This window comes from Cynara cardunculus (genome assembly GCF_001531365.2).
Source record: "Cynara cardunculus var. scolymus isolate 2C chromosome LG 14, CcrdV1, whole genome shotgun sequence".
Taxonomy (NCBI): domain Eukaryota; kingdom Viridiplantae; phylum Streptophyta; class Magnoliopsida; order Asterales; family Asteraceae; genus Cynara; species Cynara cardunculus.
Window position 1 is genome coordinate 13,212,539 of NC_037541.1, and position 23,017 is coordinate 13,235,555.

The 23,017-nt window shown below is 35.3% G+C and overlaps 1 protein-coding gene across 3 annotated transcripts; it reads left to right on the forward strand.

Annotated features, from left to right (window-relative positions):
• Window positions 1–4,800: 4,800 nt before the first annotated feature.
• On the forward strand, window positions 4,801–22,906 carry LOC112526616 (RAB6A-GEF complex partner protein 1). 3 transcript variants are annotated; one of them, XM_025136974.1, is made up of 24 exons: window positions 4,801–5,060; window positions 5,610–5,717; window positions 5,926–6,030; window positions 6,359–6,507; window positions 7,290–7,371; window positions 7,538–7,941; window positions 8,668–9,100; window positions 9,649–9,872; window positions 11,379–11,574; window positions 11,736–11,878; window positions 11,961–12,135; window positions 12,214–12,267; window positions 15,227–15,406; window positions 15,609–15,721; window positions 16,136–16,300; window positions 16,870–16,927; window positions 17,158–17,217; window positions 17,786–17,827; window positions 17,905–18,035; window positions 18,121–18,256; window positions 18,344–18,421; window positions 20,973–21,089; window positions 22,289–22,351; window positions 22,426–22,906. In XM_025136974.1, exons 1-24 carry the CDS (start codon window positions 4,914–4,916, stop codon window positions 22,510–22,512), a joined length of 3,450 nt encoding a protein of 1,149 aa, XP_024992742.1. In that variant the 5' UTR covers window positions 4,801–4,913; the 3' UTR covers window positions 22,513–22,906. The 3 variants fall into 3 exon arrangements, with proteins under 3 accessions (XP_024992742.1, XP_024992744.1, XP_024992743.1); XM_025136976.1 differs by having other exon boundaries at window positions 11,379–11,460; XM_025136975.1 differs by lacking the exon at window positions 5,926–6,030.
• Window positions 22,907–23,017: the final 111 nt, after the last annotated feature.

Genomic DNA, 23,017 nt, shown 5'->3' on the forward strand with positions numbered 1-23,017 from the left:
TAATTGAATTTTTTTATTATAATTTAATTTAGGTCAAATAGTGAAGTAATTTATTTTTGGCTTAAATTTTTTATAAAGATAATGATTTTGTTAGAACTCAATAATAATCCTAATTATATTTGGATTTTTATATTTAAAATAAAATATTTATCCTAGATTTAATTAGGTTTATCTGCAGTTAGTTATACGAATTTAAAAATGAAGCTTTAATAAGTTGTACTTATGTATAATTTACTTGTAATTTTAAATTTTAAGTAATATGCATTAATATATAATACTTCATGCATAAAGAATGATTTTTAAAAGTTTTTGTCAAATGCTTTGTAATATAGTATAGATAAAGAAATGCATATTCTAATCAGTTGAAAACTACACGTACCATAGATTACCACAACAAAATCTATTAAAAAGAAATATTCACCTCTACATACAATTATTTGCAAACGGTCACAATGAATTTAGGTATCACAGATTATGACAATGAAACCCAACAAAAATCCTCTAAAGAAGAAACACCAAACTACTCTACATACAATTATTTAAAGAAACATAGTTACAATGCATTAATGTACCAAAGAATAATTACAACGGAGTACCTGAGAAAATCTTGAAATATTTGGCAGCTTGCAATTAATCACTGCAAAAGGCTTCAAATTTGATCTAATTTTGACCGAAGATGCATCCGTGTGTTGTCGGCAGACTGAAAAATTCATCATGTGGTTTCTTCAATCGGTGAGAATGACTGACTAGGTCTGAGGGAAGGTAAAACAGGTAGGGGTGTTCGTGGTCCGGTTTGGGCGGTTTACCCCCCCCCCCCCAAGACCACAAACCAAACCGTAATGGCGGTTTATAAAATTTTCAAACCGAGCGGTTTGACATCAAGTGCCCAGACCGGTCAAACCGGTCTGCTCTGACCGGTTTAAACGGTTTGGGTCTTTAATAAACTTTAAATATTAAACTTAAATAAACATATATAATTTATAATTTTAGATTAAATATCTATTATGATTATGTTAGATGTTAGGTTTTATGTTGGGCTTAGAGATATATTTGAGTATAGTCCATAAGTTAAAAAAGTTGGGTTTGTTAATACTAAAATAAATAATTAAACAAATAATATATATATATATATATATATATATATGGTTGTCGGTTTGGTCCAAACCGCCCAAAAAATGTTCCAGAACGCAGACCGGGTCGCCAGGTTTTGCAATTTTCCAAACCAAACCGTTAGACCGCTCAAACCGCCAAAAACGATCCGGTTTGACATGGTTCGGCCGGTTTGAGTGATCCAACGGTTTTTTTGAACACCCCTAAAAACAGGAGAAGATAAAAGTTAAAATATAAAAATAATCAAATTCAAACCTGTTGTTGGAAGACGATGAGTAGACGATAGCAAGTGATGAGTGAGCGACCGATTAGGGTTTCTTCTTCATGCTTGCGCCTTGCTGAGTTGCTGTTTTGAACAGAATTGATCGATAAAAACTTAGAAAAAACATGAAACGGTGAGTCGGTGAGGTGAGGACTGAGGGTGAGGGTGTGAGGCCATGAGGTTGGATTGGAAACAAAATTAAAGAGTATAAGGGGTAGTTTACCAAACACTTACCTGGTAAGTGTTTACCGGTAAAATTTAACACTATTATTTACTTACTGGATAAAATTTTAGTCCACCAAAACGATATTGTATGCAACAATTTACCTGGTAAGTGCCCGTGGTAAGAGTCGTCGCCTTCACTTACCGAGTAAGATTCATGGTCCTTGTCTCGCTCTTACCGGGTAAGATTCTTGATCCTTACCATATTCATCCGGTGAGGTAACATGACTTGGTAAGCACTTACCCGGGTAAGTGTTTGGTAAACGACCCCTAAATCTATAATAAAGTAATGGACTAGGTTTAAATAAAGGCCGACGTTGGATTAGCCTAAAAATGTCTTTAACTCTTTACGGGGCAAGTTCCAAGATTTAAAAATTTTCTTATATGTAAATAAAAGTTTATATAAATATATTTATATATTAAACGAACATAAATAAACGAGCGTAAATGAACGAACGTTCACGAATGTAAATGAACAAATGAGACATTTGTTCATGTTCGTTCATTTATTAAAATAAACAGATATAAATGAACTTCTTGCTAAACAGTTCACAAACAGTTTGTTGAACCCAATTAATTTAAGAACAGTTGCACTAAGCACGAGAATAAGTGTCGGATTAGTTTTTTTTTAAGTATATAATATTTATATATAGTAAATAGTTTAAATAAATTCACATACCCTTCTCACTTTTGGTGAAATTTGAACCTCTGACCTCCTAAGAGGCCAAAGACTCACATATCACAAGACCAAAAACTATTTGGTTACTTTTTTTAGACAATGAGATTTTTTTTAAAAGTACATAGTAAATATACACATCAGTTATTCATACATACAACACCACTTGTATCGTTAGGTCAATAACCTTTTGGTAACTATCATACTTTGTTTATTTAATTTGTTCAAACATAAATATCAGTTTTGCTGCAAATAGTTACACTGATATATCAATACTTGTTTGAATTTTTACATCCTATCGAATTGCACGGTACTTAACTAGTCAATATATTAAATATTATACTCAGGGGGTGTTTGAGGTTGCTTACAAAAGCTCCTTATTGACTTATTCTGGAGTGATACCGGTAATAAGTCGTTTTAAGTGTTTGGATAGGGAAGAAAATAAATTGCTTATACCGGTGCCAAACCGGTAATAAGCAGTTTTTGATCGTCAAATTCAACTTAATAACAATTTACCTTTTTAACAGCCTCTCTGTCACAACCCCTAGCAGCCGTTCACGTCTCCGCTTTCGCCGTCGTCCCTCGTCGGCGTTTTCTTCCGACGCTGCCCTCTTCGGCAGGGGTCGTCGTTGGAGATGTTAGATACTTTCTTCATCAGGTAGAGAACCTTTCCATTCATATACAGGCTTGGCAACGTTTATGTGTGAGAAAAACAATAGTTCCTAAAGAAAATAACGTCTCAGTGCATTCATCAATCAGAAAAAAAAAGCATACATCCAGATTAGAAAATACCATCTGAGTCGCATTCCTAAAGACCTGCCCTTTGTGTACCCATTGTCTCTAATTGGTACTGTTGTAAGCTAATCCAAACACTTTTTATAAAAATTCAGTTTGACAGACATAAGTTTATGAACACTTTTACAAGAAAAGCATAAGTTGTTTTGAATAAGCAAATCCCAAACACCCCCTTAGATGGGAAAAAATCATGTTTAACAAAATCATAATTCAGATGTTTTTTTTGAAGTATATAATATTTATATACGATAAATAGAATAAATAAATTCATACACCCTCCTCATTTTTAGTAAGGTTTAAACTCCTGACCTTTTGGAAAGTTAAAGACTCACATACCGCCAGGCCAAAGACCATTTGGTGTAATTCAAAGGTTTTGACGTCACTTATGTTATAATTTTTAAATGATTAACCCATGTTTTAAATATTCATAATTAATTTTTAATTATTATACTTATTATAAAATATTTGACAAAAACTCTTAAAAATTATTTTTTATGCATGAAGTATTGTTTATTGATGCATAGTACTTAAAATTCAAGATTATAAGTAATTGTGTGTAAGTACAACTTATTAAAGCTTTATGTTTTGAATTCGTGTAACTAACTGCACATAAACATAATCGAGAGGATAAACATTTCATTTTAAATATAAAAAATTTAAAATACAATTAGGATAATCATTGAAAATATTTAGTTATTATTTTTATAAAAAATATATTATTAAAAAAAAATAAATTAAAGAAATACAATATTTTTTTAAAATAGTTAGTTTGATACTAATATCAATATCTTTTTTCAATTCTTTATGGCATTTTCATATTTATATCTTATTTAAAAATAAAAAACATCATCGCTTTCTCAAAACCATATAAAATTGTATTATAACATCGACTGAGACGAAAAAATTTACAAAACATTAAAATTGAGATGTATCTCGCTACATTGTGTGAGTAACTTCTAGTAGGGGTGCTCATAAATCCGACCAACCCAATCAATCCGATCAAACCCAACCTAAAGCGAAATAACCCAACCCGAAGCAACCCGATGTCTAATCGAGTTGTAAAATTGTCAAACCGTAGGTATTGAGTTGATATTGGGTTACTATAACCCAACCCTATGAACCCGATAACCTTTTATTTATAGGATTTAATATGATTGTTGAATTTATATTAATATATACATTAGACAATTACACTATCATGTTTTCTTTTCATATACACATCTCTATATAGTCATTCATATATATGTTCAATAACTGTGAATATATATATGTAAATTGAGAAAATTAACTGAATGTGATATACATAAGAAATATGGATAAATTGTATCAAATGGTTGATGATGAAAAGAAACTATAAGTAAAAAAATAACATATTTAAGATTAAAAGAATATTTTAATGTACCAAAGTATCAACCCGACCAATCCGTACGGATTGGGTTGAGTTGCATTTTGGTTTGGGTTGAATTGAGTTAAGATTTTCCAAACCACAAACATTAGATTGAATTATTTAAATGTCTTCAACTTAATCAACCCAACCCATAAACACCTCGCCTTTTAGTATTTGAAATAAATATTTATAAGTTAATTATTATTCGTCGTCTTCTGTGGAGATATACAATGATACAAAACTAGCCCCTGTACTTATTACTTTTACAATCTGGCCACAAAAGAAGTATTAATTTCGTTTTATTCAGATTTTCTCATTTCGAAATCTCAGATCCACACACATCTCTCTGTTTCTCTTGAATCATGGTCGTCGTCTTCCTCTCTTCTGATTTCTTCGTTAAACCCTAGCATTTCAATCCTTTTTGATCTTCTACATAATCATACATACAATTTGAAACGAAGATGTATATGGCGTACGGATGGCCTCAGGTGATCCCTCTGGAATCAGGGCTATGTCCAACTTCGCAGAAGATCATATACCTTAAAGTTGTTGATCATTTATTACTCGTCGTTTGCCCTTCTCATTTGGAGCTCTGGAGCTCTTCTCAGGTCTTCTTTTTTGTCTCTCGTTATAAATTATTAGTATATATATGTTATCTATAATTTGTTGAAATTGCATCATTAGGTCGTAAATTTGAGTTGTTTTCGATGGGTTTTACTCAAAACTGTGATGCATTATAGGCGAGATTTATACATTTGATTCACGAAATTGATGATTATGAGCATGAATTTTGTTGACAGTTGTGTGTGGAAGTGGAATTGTAGTTGAGTTTCTATTAGAAGCATTAGGAATGAAGTACTCAGACCAATAAAACGATGTGTGTATGTGTGAATACAAAAGTTGAAATTGTTGATTTGGTAGATTATATTGTGGCAAAACGAAGTTCATCTGAGATGGAGTGAGTGTATCTATAAATGCAAATCTTATTTAATTTAATATCAATTGGGTGTGGGATGTTCTTATATATATGTAATGTCATGAGTGTTACAAGTGCATTTACTGTTCAGTTGAGGTTTGTAAAGTGTATTATATGTTTTTCTTGGGGTTAAGCTGAGATTTATAGGTGTCAATTTTTTGTTTTGGTAAATTTGGTGCAGCATAGGGTGAGACTAGGGAAGTACAAGCGAGATCCGGCATCGATATCAAAAGAGGGGGAGAATTTGCAGGCTGTCTGGAGCCCTGATGCTAAATTGATTGCTATTCTTGTAAGTATGAGATTGGCTGATCTCTGCATTGTTTGATTCATGAATTTGTGGTAGATCATTCATCCGGGCACTTATGACATTTATTTATCTGTCTTGTTATTTGCATTGATCCTATGCTATGAAGTTTATGTATGTGGGATTGTTGCCAAAGAACCTCTTTTGGTTTCTCTCAGAGGTATTTATGCTGTGGCCTGTGAACCCGTTGCAGATAGTAATAGCAACATTGCTTTTGGAAAAGAGCAAAGCATTGCACTATTTCTGCACTAATCCGGTCATGATTATATCCGCTGCAATAATGGTGCCATTGCATGGGGTATTTTTTATGTCACAGTTGTTTCAGATCGAGTTTGTTCTATTACGTGTTTTAAGATGCATATTTGCTGAAAAGGCATGTTGATTATTCACTCGTATTGAGTTTGAGATTAATTGAGTGATTCAAGCTATTCTTTTCAAACTGAAGCTGAAGAGAAATTAAAAAAGAATGAGGAAGCCTAAAGTTGTAGTAAAACTTTGTTATAATGTATGCTATACTTTGAATTAGAAGTTGGTATACATGATCAAGACAACTACTACATTTGGCATCAGGTTGTTGGAAGCATTTTATACTGATGTAAATTTTGTATTGTTGACTTTGCTTGCAGACGTCCTCATTGTACCTTCACATTTATAAAGTCCAATTTTCTGAGAAAAAAATACACATAGGAGGAAAGCAACCATCCAATCTGTCTCTTGCAACTTTTTCTCTACTTATGAGTGAGGAGATACCCTTTTCAGGCAAGGACTTGGCAGTGTAAGAACGACCTCTAACCACTTCTTAGCTTTGAAGATGAATTGTGTTTATTTTTTCTTTTTAGTTTTCTTGTGTTGTATATAAGTACTTAGCACATTGGCTGTTTTCTGTATCCTGTTTCATCCATAATAAATGGTTTTCGTGTAAGAGTGGCAGGTAAAGAGAGTTGATACAAAAGAGGAGGAACAAATAGTAGGATTGTTTCTGCACACTATATTGAAAATAATGGATATATATTTGATTGAAGCCACTTTCACTAATAAATTTGGGGTTTTAGATTGCAAGCAATTAACTTCATCTAGTTCCAGATGCTGCGTTGTTTGCTACAAGCATCAAACCAAATGAGAAATGTCTCATCTGTTATGACTTAGGAGTCATCCTCGAAGAGCAAACTGTTGCTTTTAATATGAGACGGATGGTCTTTTGTATATTTAGTCCAGCAAAAGAGGGCAACCCTCCTGTTTAGCTGCCATCATGTTATCCATTTTTGCTTCAACTCTATGAACTTTCTAATCTCTATATTTCCTAAAATATGTATTCAATTCTTAGCCCTTTTTGGTGGACCCATGGCCTGGAATTTCATTAACTTTAGCGTATCATCTTTGTGGTCAATAATGATTATAAAAATGGTCATTAGTGATGGATTAAGTTGTACAAGGAAAAAGAACCTGAAACTATAAGAAGCAGAGTTCTGAATTTCATGGAAATGATTCCCTGATTTACTAAGTTTTCAGCTTTTTCGTACTCTCCTATTGTTCACACTTCTTTTGCCTTTGTGACAGGAGCAATATCATTTGTGACAGCAAAAACTTGTTGGTTGGACTTTCTAACGGAACCTTATATAATATGTCTTGGAAGGGCGAGGTAATGCAATTTTTTGGTGCGCATAATGTTAGATGCAATTAATAGCTAAATAATGGTAAACTCATGAATATATTATGTTACTCATTTCAATTGTTCAGAGTCACCAGTAAAAGATTACAATGTTTCGATAAATTATAACTTTTCTTTTTGATTTTCTGTTGCACAGTTTTATGGAGCCTTGGATCTGGATTTCCATTTGTATAACGGAAATGGCCATGCAAAATTGTCCAGTGCTCTAGGCAATGGTGTCACTTCTGGAGTTCTGTCATCAAGTCATTCTTTGTCTAGAAAGTCGGCCATCACTTATTTGGAGTTTTCGCTACCACTGCGGCTGTTATTTGTCCTATTTTCCGATGGAAAATTGGTGCTATGTTCCGTTAGTAAGAGAGGTCTAAAGCAAGCCCACTCTGTTAACTTTGAATATCGGTTGGGCTCTGATGATGCGGTATGTACTTCAGTTGCACCAGACCAACAAATCCTTGCTGTTGGCACCAGAACAGGTGTCATAGAGTTATATGAAATTAGTGAACCCGTATCACTTATTCGCACTGTATCTTTACATGATTGGGGGTAAGTTTTTCCTTTTATGACACTTAGTCTTATAAATTAGTCATGCTTGAACATCTTTGAGTTTTTTTCCTTTCACCTCTTGGTATGTGGCATGATGTAATGCTGATGAATAGTAGTCAAGGGAGCATGCTGGCACTTATAAGTCTATTTTACTTCTACTGTAACTTCTTCCTGGATTCCTACAGTTATTCATTGATGTTTCTTTCGTCACAATAAATTCTCTGATCCAATTCTAAACTGTTTTACCTTCCATTATATGGTTTCACCTTGCTTACTTGTCCTATTTTACAAGAGAACGTCCCTTTTGGCTGCTTTGCTTGCCTCCATGGCCCATGCAATCTCTTGTAGATTCTATTCTGTCAATAAATTTGTAAGAGGGTGACATTAGAGATAGAGGGTTACTGAAATGTTTGGGTGTGGATGCTAGGTGATGTTCGGTTGGTCTGACTTTGAACCACCTATGTTCTTGAGAATTTCTTCCCTTCACTTATAGAAAATGCTGATTTAGGACTACTGACATCTATAATTTTATGATGTGTTGGAATGCTCTTAAGTCTTAAATTATCATGATTCATGAAGGGAATTTATGGTTTTTGCCATTAAAAAGTTTATGAGAACATGGTTGGTCACTTGACTACCTCATAACATATACACAGCCGATAAATAGTCTGATGATATCCTGGAATCTAAGTAATGAATGCCTGCTTTACTTGTTTGTTTCTGTAGATATTCAATGGATGATACGGGTGCAGTTAGTTCTATTGCGTGGACACCCAATAGTTCTGCTTTTGCAGTTGGCTGGAAGTTAAGAGGACTTACAGTGTGGTCAATATCTGGTTGTCGTTTAATGTCTACGATCCGTCAGATTGGTTTAAACTCTGTCTCTTCTCCACGGGTTAAGCAAAACCCAGATAGCAATTATGAACCTTTGATGAGTGGCACCTCATTTATACAGTGGGATGAATATGGTTATAGACTTTATGCTGTTGAAGAAGGTTCTTCAGAAAGAATACTTGCATTTTCTTTTGGTAAATGTTGCCTCAACAGAGGGGTTTCAGGCAAAACACATGCCCGCCAAGTTATTTATGGTGAAGATCGGTTACTTATGGTGCAGCCTGAAGATACAGATGAACTCAAATTAATGCATCTTAACCTTCCAGTTATGTGTAGGATTAATTATGACAATGGCTCTCTTTTATATATATATATATATACACACACACACATAGAGAGAGAGAGAGAGAGAGAGAGTTGGGTTCAAACGAAAACAATACCTATTTAAGAGAATAAGAAAACGGCCGAATCACATGTGATTCACGCGATTTTGCTCTGCGACCTGAAGACTCGGCCAAAGTCGCCCGCACACCTCTTTTTGGCTGTTAATGTAAAATCACATGTGATTTTGCACATGATTTGACTGTTTTCGTATTCTCTTAAATAGTTAGCATTCTCGTTTGATCCTCCCCCCCTCTCTCCCCCTATATGTATATATATATATTTTATATATATATATATATATATTGAAGTATATAATATTTATATACGACAAATCAAACTCACACACAATTCTCACCTTTGGTGATAATTGAACGCCTGACCTCCAAGAAGGTGGAGTTACCGGGTACCGCTGGGCCAATGGCCCTTTGGTGTGGTTCTCTCTTTATATTCTTGTATATTAGCTGCTCATATGGTTTTCCTCCTATGCAGGTTTCCTATATATCCCAAAATTGGCCTGTTCTTCATGTAGCGGCTAGTGAGGATGGGATGTATCTAGCTGTTGCTGGTCTTCATGGGTTGATCTTATATGATATTCGATTAAATAGATGGAGATTTTTTGGCGATGTTACTCAGGAACAAAGGATTCAATGCACAGGCCTGTTATGGATGGGGAAGATCGTTGTTGTTTGCAACTACATTGATTCATCAGACACGTGAGCAATTTATTGACATTTAGACCCTCTTTGTGGTTATGTTAGTTGGTAAATAATAAGTGTTTATCTACCTATACCCTATCAAGTGAACAAATCTGTAATCTCATGCTGTGTTCTTAAGATACCCAAAGAACAGTATTACAGCAATCCCTTTTCTGTCTCTTCTTTTCTTTGTTGTTTTGATCGTTGATGATTTGCATTTTTGTGTTTTGGTGTTTACTTGTTTCATTAAGATACCAGATACCTTACATTCATGGTAATATGGACTCTCTGATTTGAACACTTAAGGTCTTTTAACTGAACATAAGTTTTAGGAGTCATAACACTTGCGGAGATTCAGAACAGTTCTCTAATTGGCAGATGTTTGAAGTTTCCAGAGACAAAGCTAGCAAGTGCTCCTATTCTAACACCCAGGATCTTAAGAATTTGTGTCCAAGAGACTTAAAGCAAAAACATGTATTTAAGCTAAAAAGAATGATTTTTTTTGTTGGAACTGTAAACTATACTATTGTAATCATGCTACAGGAGATGATATTAGAAATGAAAAGTTCTGCTGACACTAATATGAGAACTTCTTGTCTTCAGAGCTAAGGGCATAAAAGGAGAACATAATAGTAGTTTGCACATATAATCAGATCCATTTTCTGTGCACTTATCTTAACAATCAGTCCCCAATCTTGGGATTGTAAAGTCCAGAGAAGTAGAAAGGAAGACAGACTTGTGCTAGTTACCTGCCTTGTGGCATGTTGTAGCCAGTTATAAAACCTGTTGACCTTTTTCAGGTGTGATATGTTTTCTACAATCAGAGTACATAATAATTACTTGTGAATTATATCTTCGACGATGATTAGCTCATTCACCCCTTAAACAATAATTAGGTTTTTACCAAATTTTGTGGACTGGGTTATTGAGGATTCAAAGTAGAACAGGCTTCTATTGCATTAACAGGTCGGAAGCTTCAATATTTCCATACCATTATGATATGTAAGTAAGAAAAAGTGACCAAAGCGCCTTTGTCCAATCGGTATCCGGGCCTTTGGCCTCCCAGGAGGTCAGGGGTTCCATCCTCACCAAAGGTGAGGAGGGTTGTAATGCGTTGACCCAAGCCCAGGCCCATAAGTACCTGGTAGATTCTGGAAGAGGTTAGAGAGGGGTGTAGTGGGGAATTAGTCTGTTTTTGGCTAGTATAAATAATAGGGCAGTAACCATAGTAGGGTATCCAGAAAATTAGTAAGAGTGTTCTTAGGAGAGCTCTGGCCTCTCGAATAACGAGAAACCCTTTTGTTTACTGTTGAATTCCAGCAAATCCTTTGATAATTTCCTTTTAGTGTTTGATTGATTCTTGATTTGGGTTCATAACAAGGGGGTGTGAGTTTATTTGTTGCATTTGCTGTATATAAATATTGTATGCTTCAAAAAAGAAAAGAAAAAGTGAGATCTACTAGTTAACCAGTAGTGTGTAGCATGTTTTAACTCAGAATTTTAAAACATATCGACTCTTTGCAGGTATGAGCTGCTCTTCTACCCTAGATATCATCTTGATCAGAGTTCGCTTCTTTATCAGAAACCATTGCTCGGAAAACCCATGGTGATGGATGTCTATAACGACTATTTACTTGTCACTTACCACCCATTTGATGTCCATATATATCATGTCAAGGTATCCGGTGACTTGACTCCTTCCAGTAATCCTGTTTTACAGGTAAATGGATTCGCCGATTAGTTTATATTTGTGTTCATCAGGTTTTCTGAAACTGTTTTTTTCTCCGCATACCATATAATCTTATGTTTCTAGTCCTTGAGTGAGGGTAATTGTAATCTTTAATTTCTTCCTGCATTTTTAAGTGATAAAATGACAAACAGCTTTCTACAGTACGAGAGCTATCAATCATGACTGCAAAGTGCCATCCTGCTGCAATGCGGTTTATACCTGATCAGCTTGAAAGTGATCAATCCATTAAAGAAACTTCATCATCTCCAGATTTGTTAGAAAAAGAACCCATTAGGTTTGTGCTTCTGCATCGAGCATGTAAATATAATTTATGTGTATTTTGAATAATGTATTATTGCTTTTTTTTTTTTTTGCAGATGTTTGATACTAAGGGCCAATGGGGAGCTATCATTACTTGATTTAATTGATGGTCGGGAAAGGGAGCTTACAGATTCTATAGAATTGTTTTGGGTTACCTGTGGCCGGTCGGTGGATAAAACAAACTTGATCGAGGAAGTTTCATGGTTAGACTATGGCCATCGCGGAATGCAGGTGATGGTTTTCTTGGCTTACAAAATTCTATGGTTTTAGTATTTTTATCCTTATATATGATATAGCTGCTGGTTACAGGTTTGGTATCCATCTTCAGGCGTGGACCCCTATAAACAGGAAGAATTCTTACAGGTAAGCAGATTAAATGCATATTTCATCACCTTATAAGAAAGCCATCTCCCTTAGGTCCCATTTGGTTTGGAGGATTGGATTGGACTTGGAATTGAATGTCATTCCAACCCCATGTTTCGTTTGAAGGTTTGCCTGGATTTGAATTCCCACGGGGGTGGTTGGTATTTCACGGGATTTCGTAGGATTTGTATGTCATAATCTTTTGAAATATGTAAAAACATTTGTTTTGTAATATTCAATTAATAAAAAGATAATTTAATTATTTTTATAATTATTTATAATTTGTTTTTATAAATTATTTATAAACAATTCCATTCCAAATCCTACAAATGTAACACACCAAAGATTCCAAATCCTTCCAAATCCAAATCCCTCCAATTCCAAATCCTTCCACAAAATCCAAATCCTCAAAACCATTCCATCAAACCAAACGTCCCCTTTCAGTTGTAATGCTTGTAGGTTTGACACATTTGTTGGTCCTTCAATGGTGGTAGTCTTGTGCATTGAACTTTCTGTATTATAACTTCTAGTTAAATGCTAACGTTTAGTATAACCTCAATCGAGTTTGCTTAATCAAAAACATTGTCTTATTTAATGCCAAGAATTCAAAAAGTAAATGACTGCATTGCATAAAGATCACTTAGCTTTCAAAAAATGTGCATTACTTTTCAGTAACTATGCATATATTTACCCAAACGTACAAATGTGAATATATAAACATACTAACCATTTAAAAGTACATGAATTTTTTTGTAAAAACTTTGTTCATTCAACAAAAATTTGTGTTTGTTTATTTAAACGAAAAACATTTAATAAACATAATTTTTGAAGCAAACAGGTTCATATGAAACTGAATATATTAAAGGAAAAAAAATATTACATATAATTTCTTTTTTTTGGGGGGGGGGGATTGAGGGTGAGCCTGGGAACCCCCTGGTCCTTTAGTGGCTCCGCCCTTGAAGGTTGAGGCCTGAAACGGAGCTCAACATGTAAATCTCATGGAACGAACCGGTCCAGTACCAGACTCTGTCAGGGTAACAAATGTTTCAGATTCATAAGCTTAATGGGAGAGTCATTTATAAGATTGGACATTTTGATACGGGTTTCTGGGTTAATAAACATATTCTCCCCAAGGCATATTAGATATTCCTCAAATTCTGTGACATAGGATGATCATCCAAGAATATAAACATTTGTCTCAGGAAGTGCTATTTTTTAATTTTTAAAAGTGGTCCAATGCCCTAGATAGTAAGAGGAACAGTTGTTGGAATATTCAGATGTATGTCTGGATTTACTTTAGATTGGCTTATAGCAACAATCATCTTTAGGATATATTAAGAGAAGTCCATTCACTTGACATCCCATATAACTTCTACATTTAATTTTAGGGGGTGGAAACTATCAACAACAGTCCCCCAACCATACATGATATAACTGTACCATGTGAAAAAGTGTGCTTCAGCTTGAGACATACACTTTTGTGCCTGCTGCTGAATTTTGTGAGGGACTGCTTATAATCTTTTTCAGTAAAGTATCTGACAGTGGTGTTCACGGTTCTCATGCCTAATTGTGAGAACAATGACTTAGGGGCTGTTTGGTAGCAGCTTAATAAGCTGTATAGGATGATGTATGGCTTATTCGGTAAGCCATACAAGGTTGTTCGGTTGTGGCTTATTAAGCTGTCTAGGGTTTAAGGAAGGCAAAAATACCCATTTGGGCCAAAGTCCTCTTTCAATTCTGACCACCAAAGTTTTAGGTTTTTACAATATCGTTTTAATTCCTTCCATTTTCTCCAATCTGGTCACTTTTACCTTGTAATTGCATTTTTTACTCTACACAAATTTGGGAAACATTTTTATCAAACTATTGTTTTATTCAGACAAAAATAAAGACTGGGGGTAAAATGGTCATTTTCTGACATTCAGACTGTTATTCAGCATAACAACCGAACAACAACTTATCTATTAATATACAGACAACTATATCCATACAGGTTTAACAGAAAACGAACCGAACCGAACAGACCCTTAGGGTCTGTTTCTTAGCAACTTAATGAGCTTAATGGGACTCGCAGCTTATTCGGTCAGCTATACATGACTGTTTGGTAGTGACTTAATGATATAGAAATTGGCTTATTCACTAAGCTTCTAGGACAGAGCTTTATGCAGAAAGCCAAGTTTTTTTCCAAGCCTGCCCTTCCCAATTATAATACACGCTTCTTCCATCTATGAAAAAACTCTTCCAAACAAAAAATTTCCCAATCTATACAGACAGATTAATCCATACAGACAGCTTTATCCATAAAGGACTTAATGGAAAACCAACCAAACTGCCCCTTAATTATCCATATAGCACCACAATGAGATAATAGCATGGTGAGTCATTGAATGCAGCGAACTTCGAACAGCATCGTAAGATACAAGTGATTAACTCGACAAAATCGACTCAGTAAATGGGAGCAAGCAACTAGCAAGATTCTTATTAGATCGTATAACCCAGATAAATCATGAATTAAACCTGCAAATAGCTTACCTGAAGTAACAGTGCAAGACAAGTAGGATTGAATTCTTCCTCGAAAGTTCATGACCTACTGACGGGATCTAAACTTTCATTGTATGCTGTCTTGTTTTCTTCGCTACTTTTCTTTCATACAAAAGATTATAACTGAAACTAAACCAAACCAAACGGACCTAGTATATTCCACTCGAAAGTAGGGTCTGGGAGGGGTAGGATGTACGTAGACCTTAGCTCAACCACTAGGACCAAGAGGCTGTTCCTATAACAGATTAAATGAAGGAGAATTTCTTACGAGTTTAGGTGGATTAGGTTGAGATCTTCTGGTTGGTCTTTCCTATCCTCTATACTTCTGTTTTCTTTTTGTTGTTTTTGCTATTCGTTTCTTTGTTTGCCAACTTCAATGTGTTTGGAATTGTAATTAACCCTATATATATACTTGTAGTTGGATCCTGAGCTTGAATTTGATCGTGAGGTGTATCCTCTTGGTTTGCTTCCAAATGCTGGAATTGTAGTTGGCATTACCCAAAGATTATCATTTTCAGCATGCTCGGAGTTTCCATGTTTCGAGCCATCTCCTCAAGCTCAAACTATACTACATTGCCTACTCCGGCACCTTCTTCAGGTACCGTGCGGTCTAACGCTTTCAAATTTCCCCTCACTGTCAATAATTAGTGAAATTTAAAAAAAAGTTGGTTTATGATTAGTTGGTCTATAAAGGAAGAGGATAGTATCCTGCGGTTTGGCAGTATATATCCAAATGGTACAGCATCAAGGTTAGTTGTTTGTTTGAGATTGACTTATTTTTTGTTTCTTATCCTGTACAGAGAGATAAGAGTGAAGAAGCTTTACAACTAGCTCGATTATCGGAGGAGAAGCCTCATTTTTCCCATTGTTTAGAGTGGCTTCTTTTTACTGTTTTTGAAGCTGAAATTTCCAGGTAATTCTGATACCGGAAACTACATGTTCCCAATTCCCATGTATACTTATTTGGTTACTTCTGCAAGCTTGATGTAAAGCGGAAACAATTATTCCTTCATTGATCCAATAGTTGGTCCGTGGCTTGATTGAGCATCGTTAATTCATTATGGGTGACCATAAATATAAATTAATTTACCTAACTTGAATCTCCATTACCTAACCATATTAAAAATATAGCAATTTTTAAAATTGGGATGAATGTTTTAGTTCCTCAATTGCATTATGAGAAATCATATTTTACACTACTCATGTTATTGCCATAAATATTTCAATACTTACGCACAAATGAATTGCATCTTATCCCTAAATTTCGATGTTAAGATAATCTCGCTTTTCTTATTGAAACTTTCTTTGACTGCCAAAATGCAAACAGTAACCAGAAACCAGTTCCTACGGCTAACAATCCTTCTCTCCTGGAGAAAACCTGTGATCTAATAAAGAAATTTCCGGAGTATTTTGACGTTGTTGTTAGTGTGGCAAGAAAGACTGATGGTCGACATTGGGCAGATTTGTTTTCTGCTGCTGGAAGATCAACGGAGTAAGTTTTTCCTCCCCATAACTTTTATGCCAGCTTTACTTCTGGAGGTTCAAACGAGAACACTAGCATTTTACGAAAATGCGAGAACACCCATATCACATGTGATATATTGTATGGGGACAAAATAGTGTGCGTGTAACGGGCCCGCGACCTAGGTCGCCCTTGTCCATCAGTGTGTATCATTTTGTTATCACATGTGATGGTTGCCTGGTTCAGGTGTTCTTGCGTTTTCGTAAAATATATATATATATATATATATATAGAGAGAGAGAGAGAGAGAGAGAGAGTTGGGATCATTTGAGACAAGGCAGTTTTCGTCAGACCATCAAGATACATTGTGAGCCCTTGGATGAGTTTTTTATCTCGCCGAACCTTAACATGAAAACAACCAAACCTTCAGTGTCTCACGGTCTTACGGGAAGTGGTTAGTCTCACAGGAACCCAGCCATATATATTTGGATTTTTGAATCAGTAATGTCTTAATTCGCCAACCATGTAATTGGATGAGGACTTCCTATGGAGGAATTATTGAGAGATGTAATATATTTAAACTTTTTTCATCCTTTAAGGTTGTTTGAAGAATGCTTCCAGAGGAGATGGTATCAAACCGCAGCTTGCTATATACTTGTAAGTGATGAAGTGATTATCTTTAGAAGTATTTAACACTTTCGATTCGTAACTCTATTGGATCTCTACCACCCCATGTATGTGTAGGTGTGTTTATTGTCATACGGTTTATTCTATATCGTTCAGTGTTGCCAATCGTTTAAATTTGGCTGACTTCGACAATAGAAATTTTTACGTGCTTGATGAAGTTTGATTATGCCTTGTCTTGTTTCTACCTTTTAATGTTTTAGGTTATTGCGAAACTCGAAGGAGCACCTGTCAGTCAATACTGTGCTCTGCGCTTGTTACAGGTAATTTGCATGCTGATAGATTCTTTAAGAGTCCCACGTCGGGTAGACTTGACCATTTTCCTCTATATATGTTGGAACGTCCCTCTCTCCACCCCCAAGGTCCAGCCTCTGCTGGAGGGGGCTTGTTAGCGCCCCACATCGGCTAGACTTGACCATTTCTCTTTTTATATATGTTGGAACCTACCTTCTCTTGAGAGCTCTTTTGGAGAGTAATTATGGGGTTCCATATATTCTTACATGGTATTTGACCCAAGGTCTAGCACTCTAGGGACTCGACACTTTGGAGCAATCTATACTTGTCTAGCCCCCTCTCGAGACTCGGACAATCTGTACCCTTTTAGCCTTTGTTGGAGGGGATGTGTTAGAGTCCCACATCGGGTTAAGACGTGGACCATTTTCTCCTCTATATATGTTGGAACCTCCCTTCTCTCCTCGAGGTTTCTTTTGGAGATTAATCTCGGGGTTCCACATATTCTAATAGATTCCATAATTGCTCTCTCTCTCTCTCTCTCTCTCTCTCTCTCTCTCTCTCTCTCTCTCTCGTGATCTGAACTGAAGGCTCGTGCAGGCAACACTGGATGAATCATTATACGAACTTGCTGGGGAACTGGTACGTGTTGGAGGGTAAGATGGTCAATACCTTAAATGTTGCACGACCAATGATGGCTTCTTCTGCTTCTTACCCAGGTGAGATTTCTGATGAGATCCGGAAGGGAATATGAACCTGCAACAACAGATTCGGATAAACTATCTCCTAGATTTCTAGGCTATTTTCTTTTCCCTTCTAGTTATAGGAAACAGTCTATGGAGGCAAGAAGGTAAACTATTCTCTAATTTCCATGTGATTCCTTATGCTAACATCGCTCTCAAGAATGTCACATATTTGTCTTTTTTACGAAACAGCCCTTCATTTAAAGAGCAGAATGCTCATGTTGCTTCTGTGAAGAATATTCTGGAAAGTCATGCTAGCTATTTGATGTCTGGGAAAGAACTCTCCAAGCTTGTTGCATTTGTGAAAGGCACCCAATTCGATCTAGTGGTAAGAGAAGGCTTTTCTAATCTCCCATGCTTTGTGAGTATATAGTATATTCTTATTTTGTTATTCAACTATAAATTCTACTGGCAGGAATATCTACAACGCGAAAAATATGGAAGTGCTCGTTTGGAGAATTTTGCTTCTGGACTCGAATTAATAAGTCAGAAGGTATTCTTTGCATTACCGTGTTAAGGAAAAGATCAAATGAGAACCATAATAATTTGAGAATCAATATATGTATCGGTGCATATACACGATATGAATTTCAGCAAGTGTGCATTAATGCATATATATACTTGCATATATAGTACATACGCATTGATGAATATACTGACCGACAGAATATATTTTGATGGTGTATATGCATCAATGAATATCTGTATATATATATATATATATATATAGGGTTGCTTTCCAGTGTGAAGGAGAGTTAAGGTGAGAAGCGTAAGAAGGGATCTCCACCCTTGGATGCACATTAGGATGAGATGCATGGAGATAAGATGCACCAGATTAATCCCCATATCAAGCGCGGTTCATGGGTGGTTTGAGATTAAAGGTGATCAAGGGTATAGGTCCCTTCTTATGCTTCTCATCTTAACTTTCCTTCTCACACGATCCTTCTCCTGTACATACACACACACATATATATACACACACACACATACATATATATATATATATATATATATATATATATATATATATATAGGGATGGTTCAAACTAGAACACCATCATTTTACAAAAACGAGAGGATACCCATGTCACATGTGATACTATAATCCATCACATGTGATACTAAATTAGAGACACGGACGGACGACCTTTGGCACCAGGTTCACTCACGTATATTATCATATGCGATAAAGACGTTCTCACATAGGGCCGTACCTGGGGGAGGGCGGGCCAGGTGTACGCCCAGGGCCCACAAGAAATAGGGTCCCAAAATTTTATAGTATACTATATAGTAATAGTCAAAAAAATTAATAAATAAAAGAGAGACAAATTTTTTAGTATCTAATAGGACCCAAAAAGAATTTTGTATTATATTAAAGGTCCAAACATGTATTAATTAATTACATTGAAAAAGAAAATATGAAAAAAGTTGACTAATCTGTTCATTTTATAGGCTTACTGCTTCTATAAGTTCTTTATCTAATACGAAAGTCTAAAACTACTTGTTTATGGAGCCTTGATATATTTTCCATCGTTCATCTCCCATTGACTTTTTTATTATTCCATTCGTATGGATTCTATTTTTGCTTTAGAATATAGTAGATTTCTTGTTATTAATTAAGAAAGCTCTTACATTTGGAAAAAAATTGCCAACCATATGAGAGGTCCAACTTATATCCATATTTAAGGTTCAAAACTACCCTTTGGTTTTTCATACATTATTGACTTCTTATTACCTAATATTGATAGTACACATCTTTAGCATTTTCCTATCTCTAAAGTCTAAAACAAGAATAAGATCTCAAGTTATAACCAACGTGGGTTTTTGATTCCAAGATTGTTGGTTCCGATTTTTTTTGTCATAAACCTAAAAGTTTAAAACGGTGCTGAAAAACATTAACTTGACCTGAGATGGAAAGTAACTGATTTATATTGATTTACATAGAGTGTTACTCCACATAATGTCAAGCTATATATTAAAGTTATATGATATTATGTTTTTTATGGTGGAACGGATTGACAATGTTATATAAAAATGATATGGTAGATAATATTAATTTAAAAATATTTGTTGATTGATTTTGCGTCTAGGAATGCTCTATTAAAACGGTTTTGTATGAATTATTAGTATTTCTTGAATTCAATGTTATTTCTAATTATAAAAAAGGTATACTCCCTCGTCTCAAAATAAATGTCTGCAAATAAAATGGCACACGGTTTTAGACATGCATAATTATTACACTTTTTGGATAACCAAATGACATCTTTACCCTTATTTAATTTCTTTCTATTCACAACTCTTAAATATTTATGAATTAATTAAGGGTAAATTTGAGATTTTGTTTATTTACTTTTTAAAGTGGACACTTGTCTTGGGACAAATATAAATAGAAATGTAGACGGAGGGAGTATTAAAGATTCTTTTTGTACTTATCGAGGGCCCCTTTTTATATCTCGCCCAGGTCCTATAAGATGTTAGGATCAAGCTTGTTCTCATGTTTTCGTAAAATGGTTGTGTTCTTATTTCAACCTCCACCTATATCTATATATAGAGAGAGATAGAGAGAGAGAGAGAGTGAGGTTTGAAGATGCTTCCTGGTTTCTGTACGGTAGGCACATGTGGATACAAGTAATTGAAGATGTTTCCTGGTTTCTATGCACGTGTGCATGTTATGCACAGTGCATACTGGAAAAATTACTTACAAATTACTTGTATGCACATGTGCATACTCTACAGATGAATGGTTACTAGGGTGTTCCTTAGTTTTTCAAATTTTTTTTTTTTGTAGTTTTCCCCTGAACCTGACCTTACACACACATACACACACTCACATATATATATATATATATATATTATAATATTTAGACGAAGGATCGTGTGAGAATGGAAGTTAGTGAGAAACGTAAGAAGGGAAGTTATGGTGAGAAGGGAAGTTACTGGGCTTGTTTGTTTGTGTTTGGTACTATCTTGACCAAGAACATGATAATGCTTCACGATGATCTTTTGTGTAAATCATATTTTGAAATTTTACTCTTTATTTTCAGCTTCAAATGGGAACCTTGCAAAGCCGGTTGGATGCAGAATTCCTCTTGTCTCACATGTGCTCAGTCAAGTTTAAAGAGTGGATCGTAGTTTTGGCAACTCTTTTAAGGCGATCTGAGGTATGATATCTGTGTGAATATATTTGTTAGTAACCGCCCCAATCAACCATTGGATCTAAAAAAATAGACGGTCTATATTAGAAAGCAACCGCCCCCCTATATCATGGATTTAGTTTTAGCAAAATGTATCTGCCCCTATTATTCACAACCGTTGGATTAAAATAGATGGATGGCTCGGATGGGTTTCTTTGTTCTCTTTTTAGTGTTCTCTTCTTAAATCCACCCCTAGTTGCCTATGCATAAAATAAATCCAAACAAATATATATATATATATATATATATATATATATATACACATATGTATGTATGCAAAAAGGAGACAGAAACTTGCACCCATTCCCCACGGTGGCCTTATTACCTCTCTTTTCGGTAGGATTTGAAGAATGCTTAATTCTTATCGGACTCAAGTTATACTGATACTAGTCGAATTAGATCTATCTGTATCCATCTAGTGCAATTTATCCACCAAGATTGCCACTTGGATGATATTTAAAGAATGTTGCTCCCTCGTCTCCGACTCCTGCAAATTGCGAACTTTTCTGTTTTTGGAAAAGGCAATTTGCCCAAAAGCAATGCATTTCGGTCTGATTTCTATTTTGTGTAACGTACTTTTAGAACCTTCATTTTGGTACCTCAAATGTGATATCTCAAACATTTAGACCAAAAATGTTGCATTTTCATGCATTCATAGATGTAAACCAGGTACCTAAACTTGTGAGATGTCACATTTGAAGTGTCCCAAAATGAAGGTTTTGAAAATACAGTTACACAAAATAGGGAATCAGACCAAAGTACATTGTATTTTCATGCAATTTGCCCTTTGGAAAAATTTCAATTTACAACCACCAATTTTTATGCTATTGATTTGAGTCGGCAACGTCACCTTATTTTGTCATCATTAAAGGTTACGTTGACTAAGGGTCAAACGCTTTCGTAATACCATGTACAAGGTCGAATGTCAAGTTTATTGTCCATTTGGTTGCAACCCTTTTGTAAACATTTCATAACAAGTACCCAAATGATTATATATTACAAGATCAGCATGTTAGCGGTCAAAATGGGTACAAAATAGAATATTTTGAAACTTTGTTACATTGATCGAGAAAAAAAAAGAAACTAAACCGAACTCTGTTGCATTTTGATTCATTATATCCGTTTTAAGAATATGGTTCATATTTCCCCCCGTGATTTCGGTACAGGTTCTCATTGATTTATTTCGTCATGATATGCGGCTCTGGAAAGCATATAGTGCAACGCTGCAGGTATGTCTCTTAATCTTCAGTTTTATCGTTTATCAATACGTAGATTCCTCGTTAATGTAACGTACACTCGTCAGTCACATCCATCATTTTCCGAATACCACGATTTGCTCGGAGCCTTGGGCGAGAAGCTTTCATCGAACGAAATTACCGAAGAGACCTGATGGGAACGCACACAATTATCGAACCCCTGAAAAGCTCAACAAGATATTCAGCCAAAAAGGAGATGTTTTTAGCCGAAGAAATCCGTGTTAAATATGGCCATATATCAACGAGTCTGAGAGTGCCCCGTTTCTATCGCTTGAAACTTGTTGGTGAGCGGTTTTTCCCATTTGGTCATTGTTTAGCTTGTTCCGTGTTTTTCACTAGTTGTATCATTTTGTATTTCTCTTCGGTTTTAATTGGTTTTCTGACCGTGAGAAAAGCCGTGGGGTGGGTGGGTTCTGAAGACCGGAAGTTGAAGAAATAATATTCGTACATGTAGTTTTTCGGGTGATCATCTAATGTATATATATATGACGGATTCTTCAAAACTATGCAATTATCGATCTTTTGTGCAAACACACGCACGATGCTTTTATTGTAGCGTAAAAAGCAGGAAGATATTATCTGTGAGCCAACTCAACTGTCAAATAAATAGGTCACTGGTTCGAGTCTCATCAGGGATAT

What these genes read in the sequence shown, in the direction of transcription:
- LOC112526616 (XM_025136974.1), top strand. Translation starts at nt 4,914, where the DNA reads ATGTATATGGCGTACGGATGGCCTCAGGTGATCCCTCTGGAATCAGGG. An exon ending in TTAGAAAAAGAACCCATTAG is followed by an intron (nt 11,879 to 11,960) that starts GTTTGTGCTTCT and finishes TTTTTTTTGCAG; the next exon opens with ATGTTTGATACTAAGGGCCA. An exon ending in ACGAACTTGCTGGGGAACTG is followed by an intron (nt 17,828 to 17,904) that starts GTACGTGTTGGA and finishes CTTCTTACCCAG; the next exon opens with GTGAGATTTCTGATGAGATC.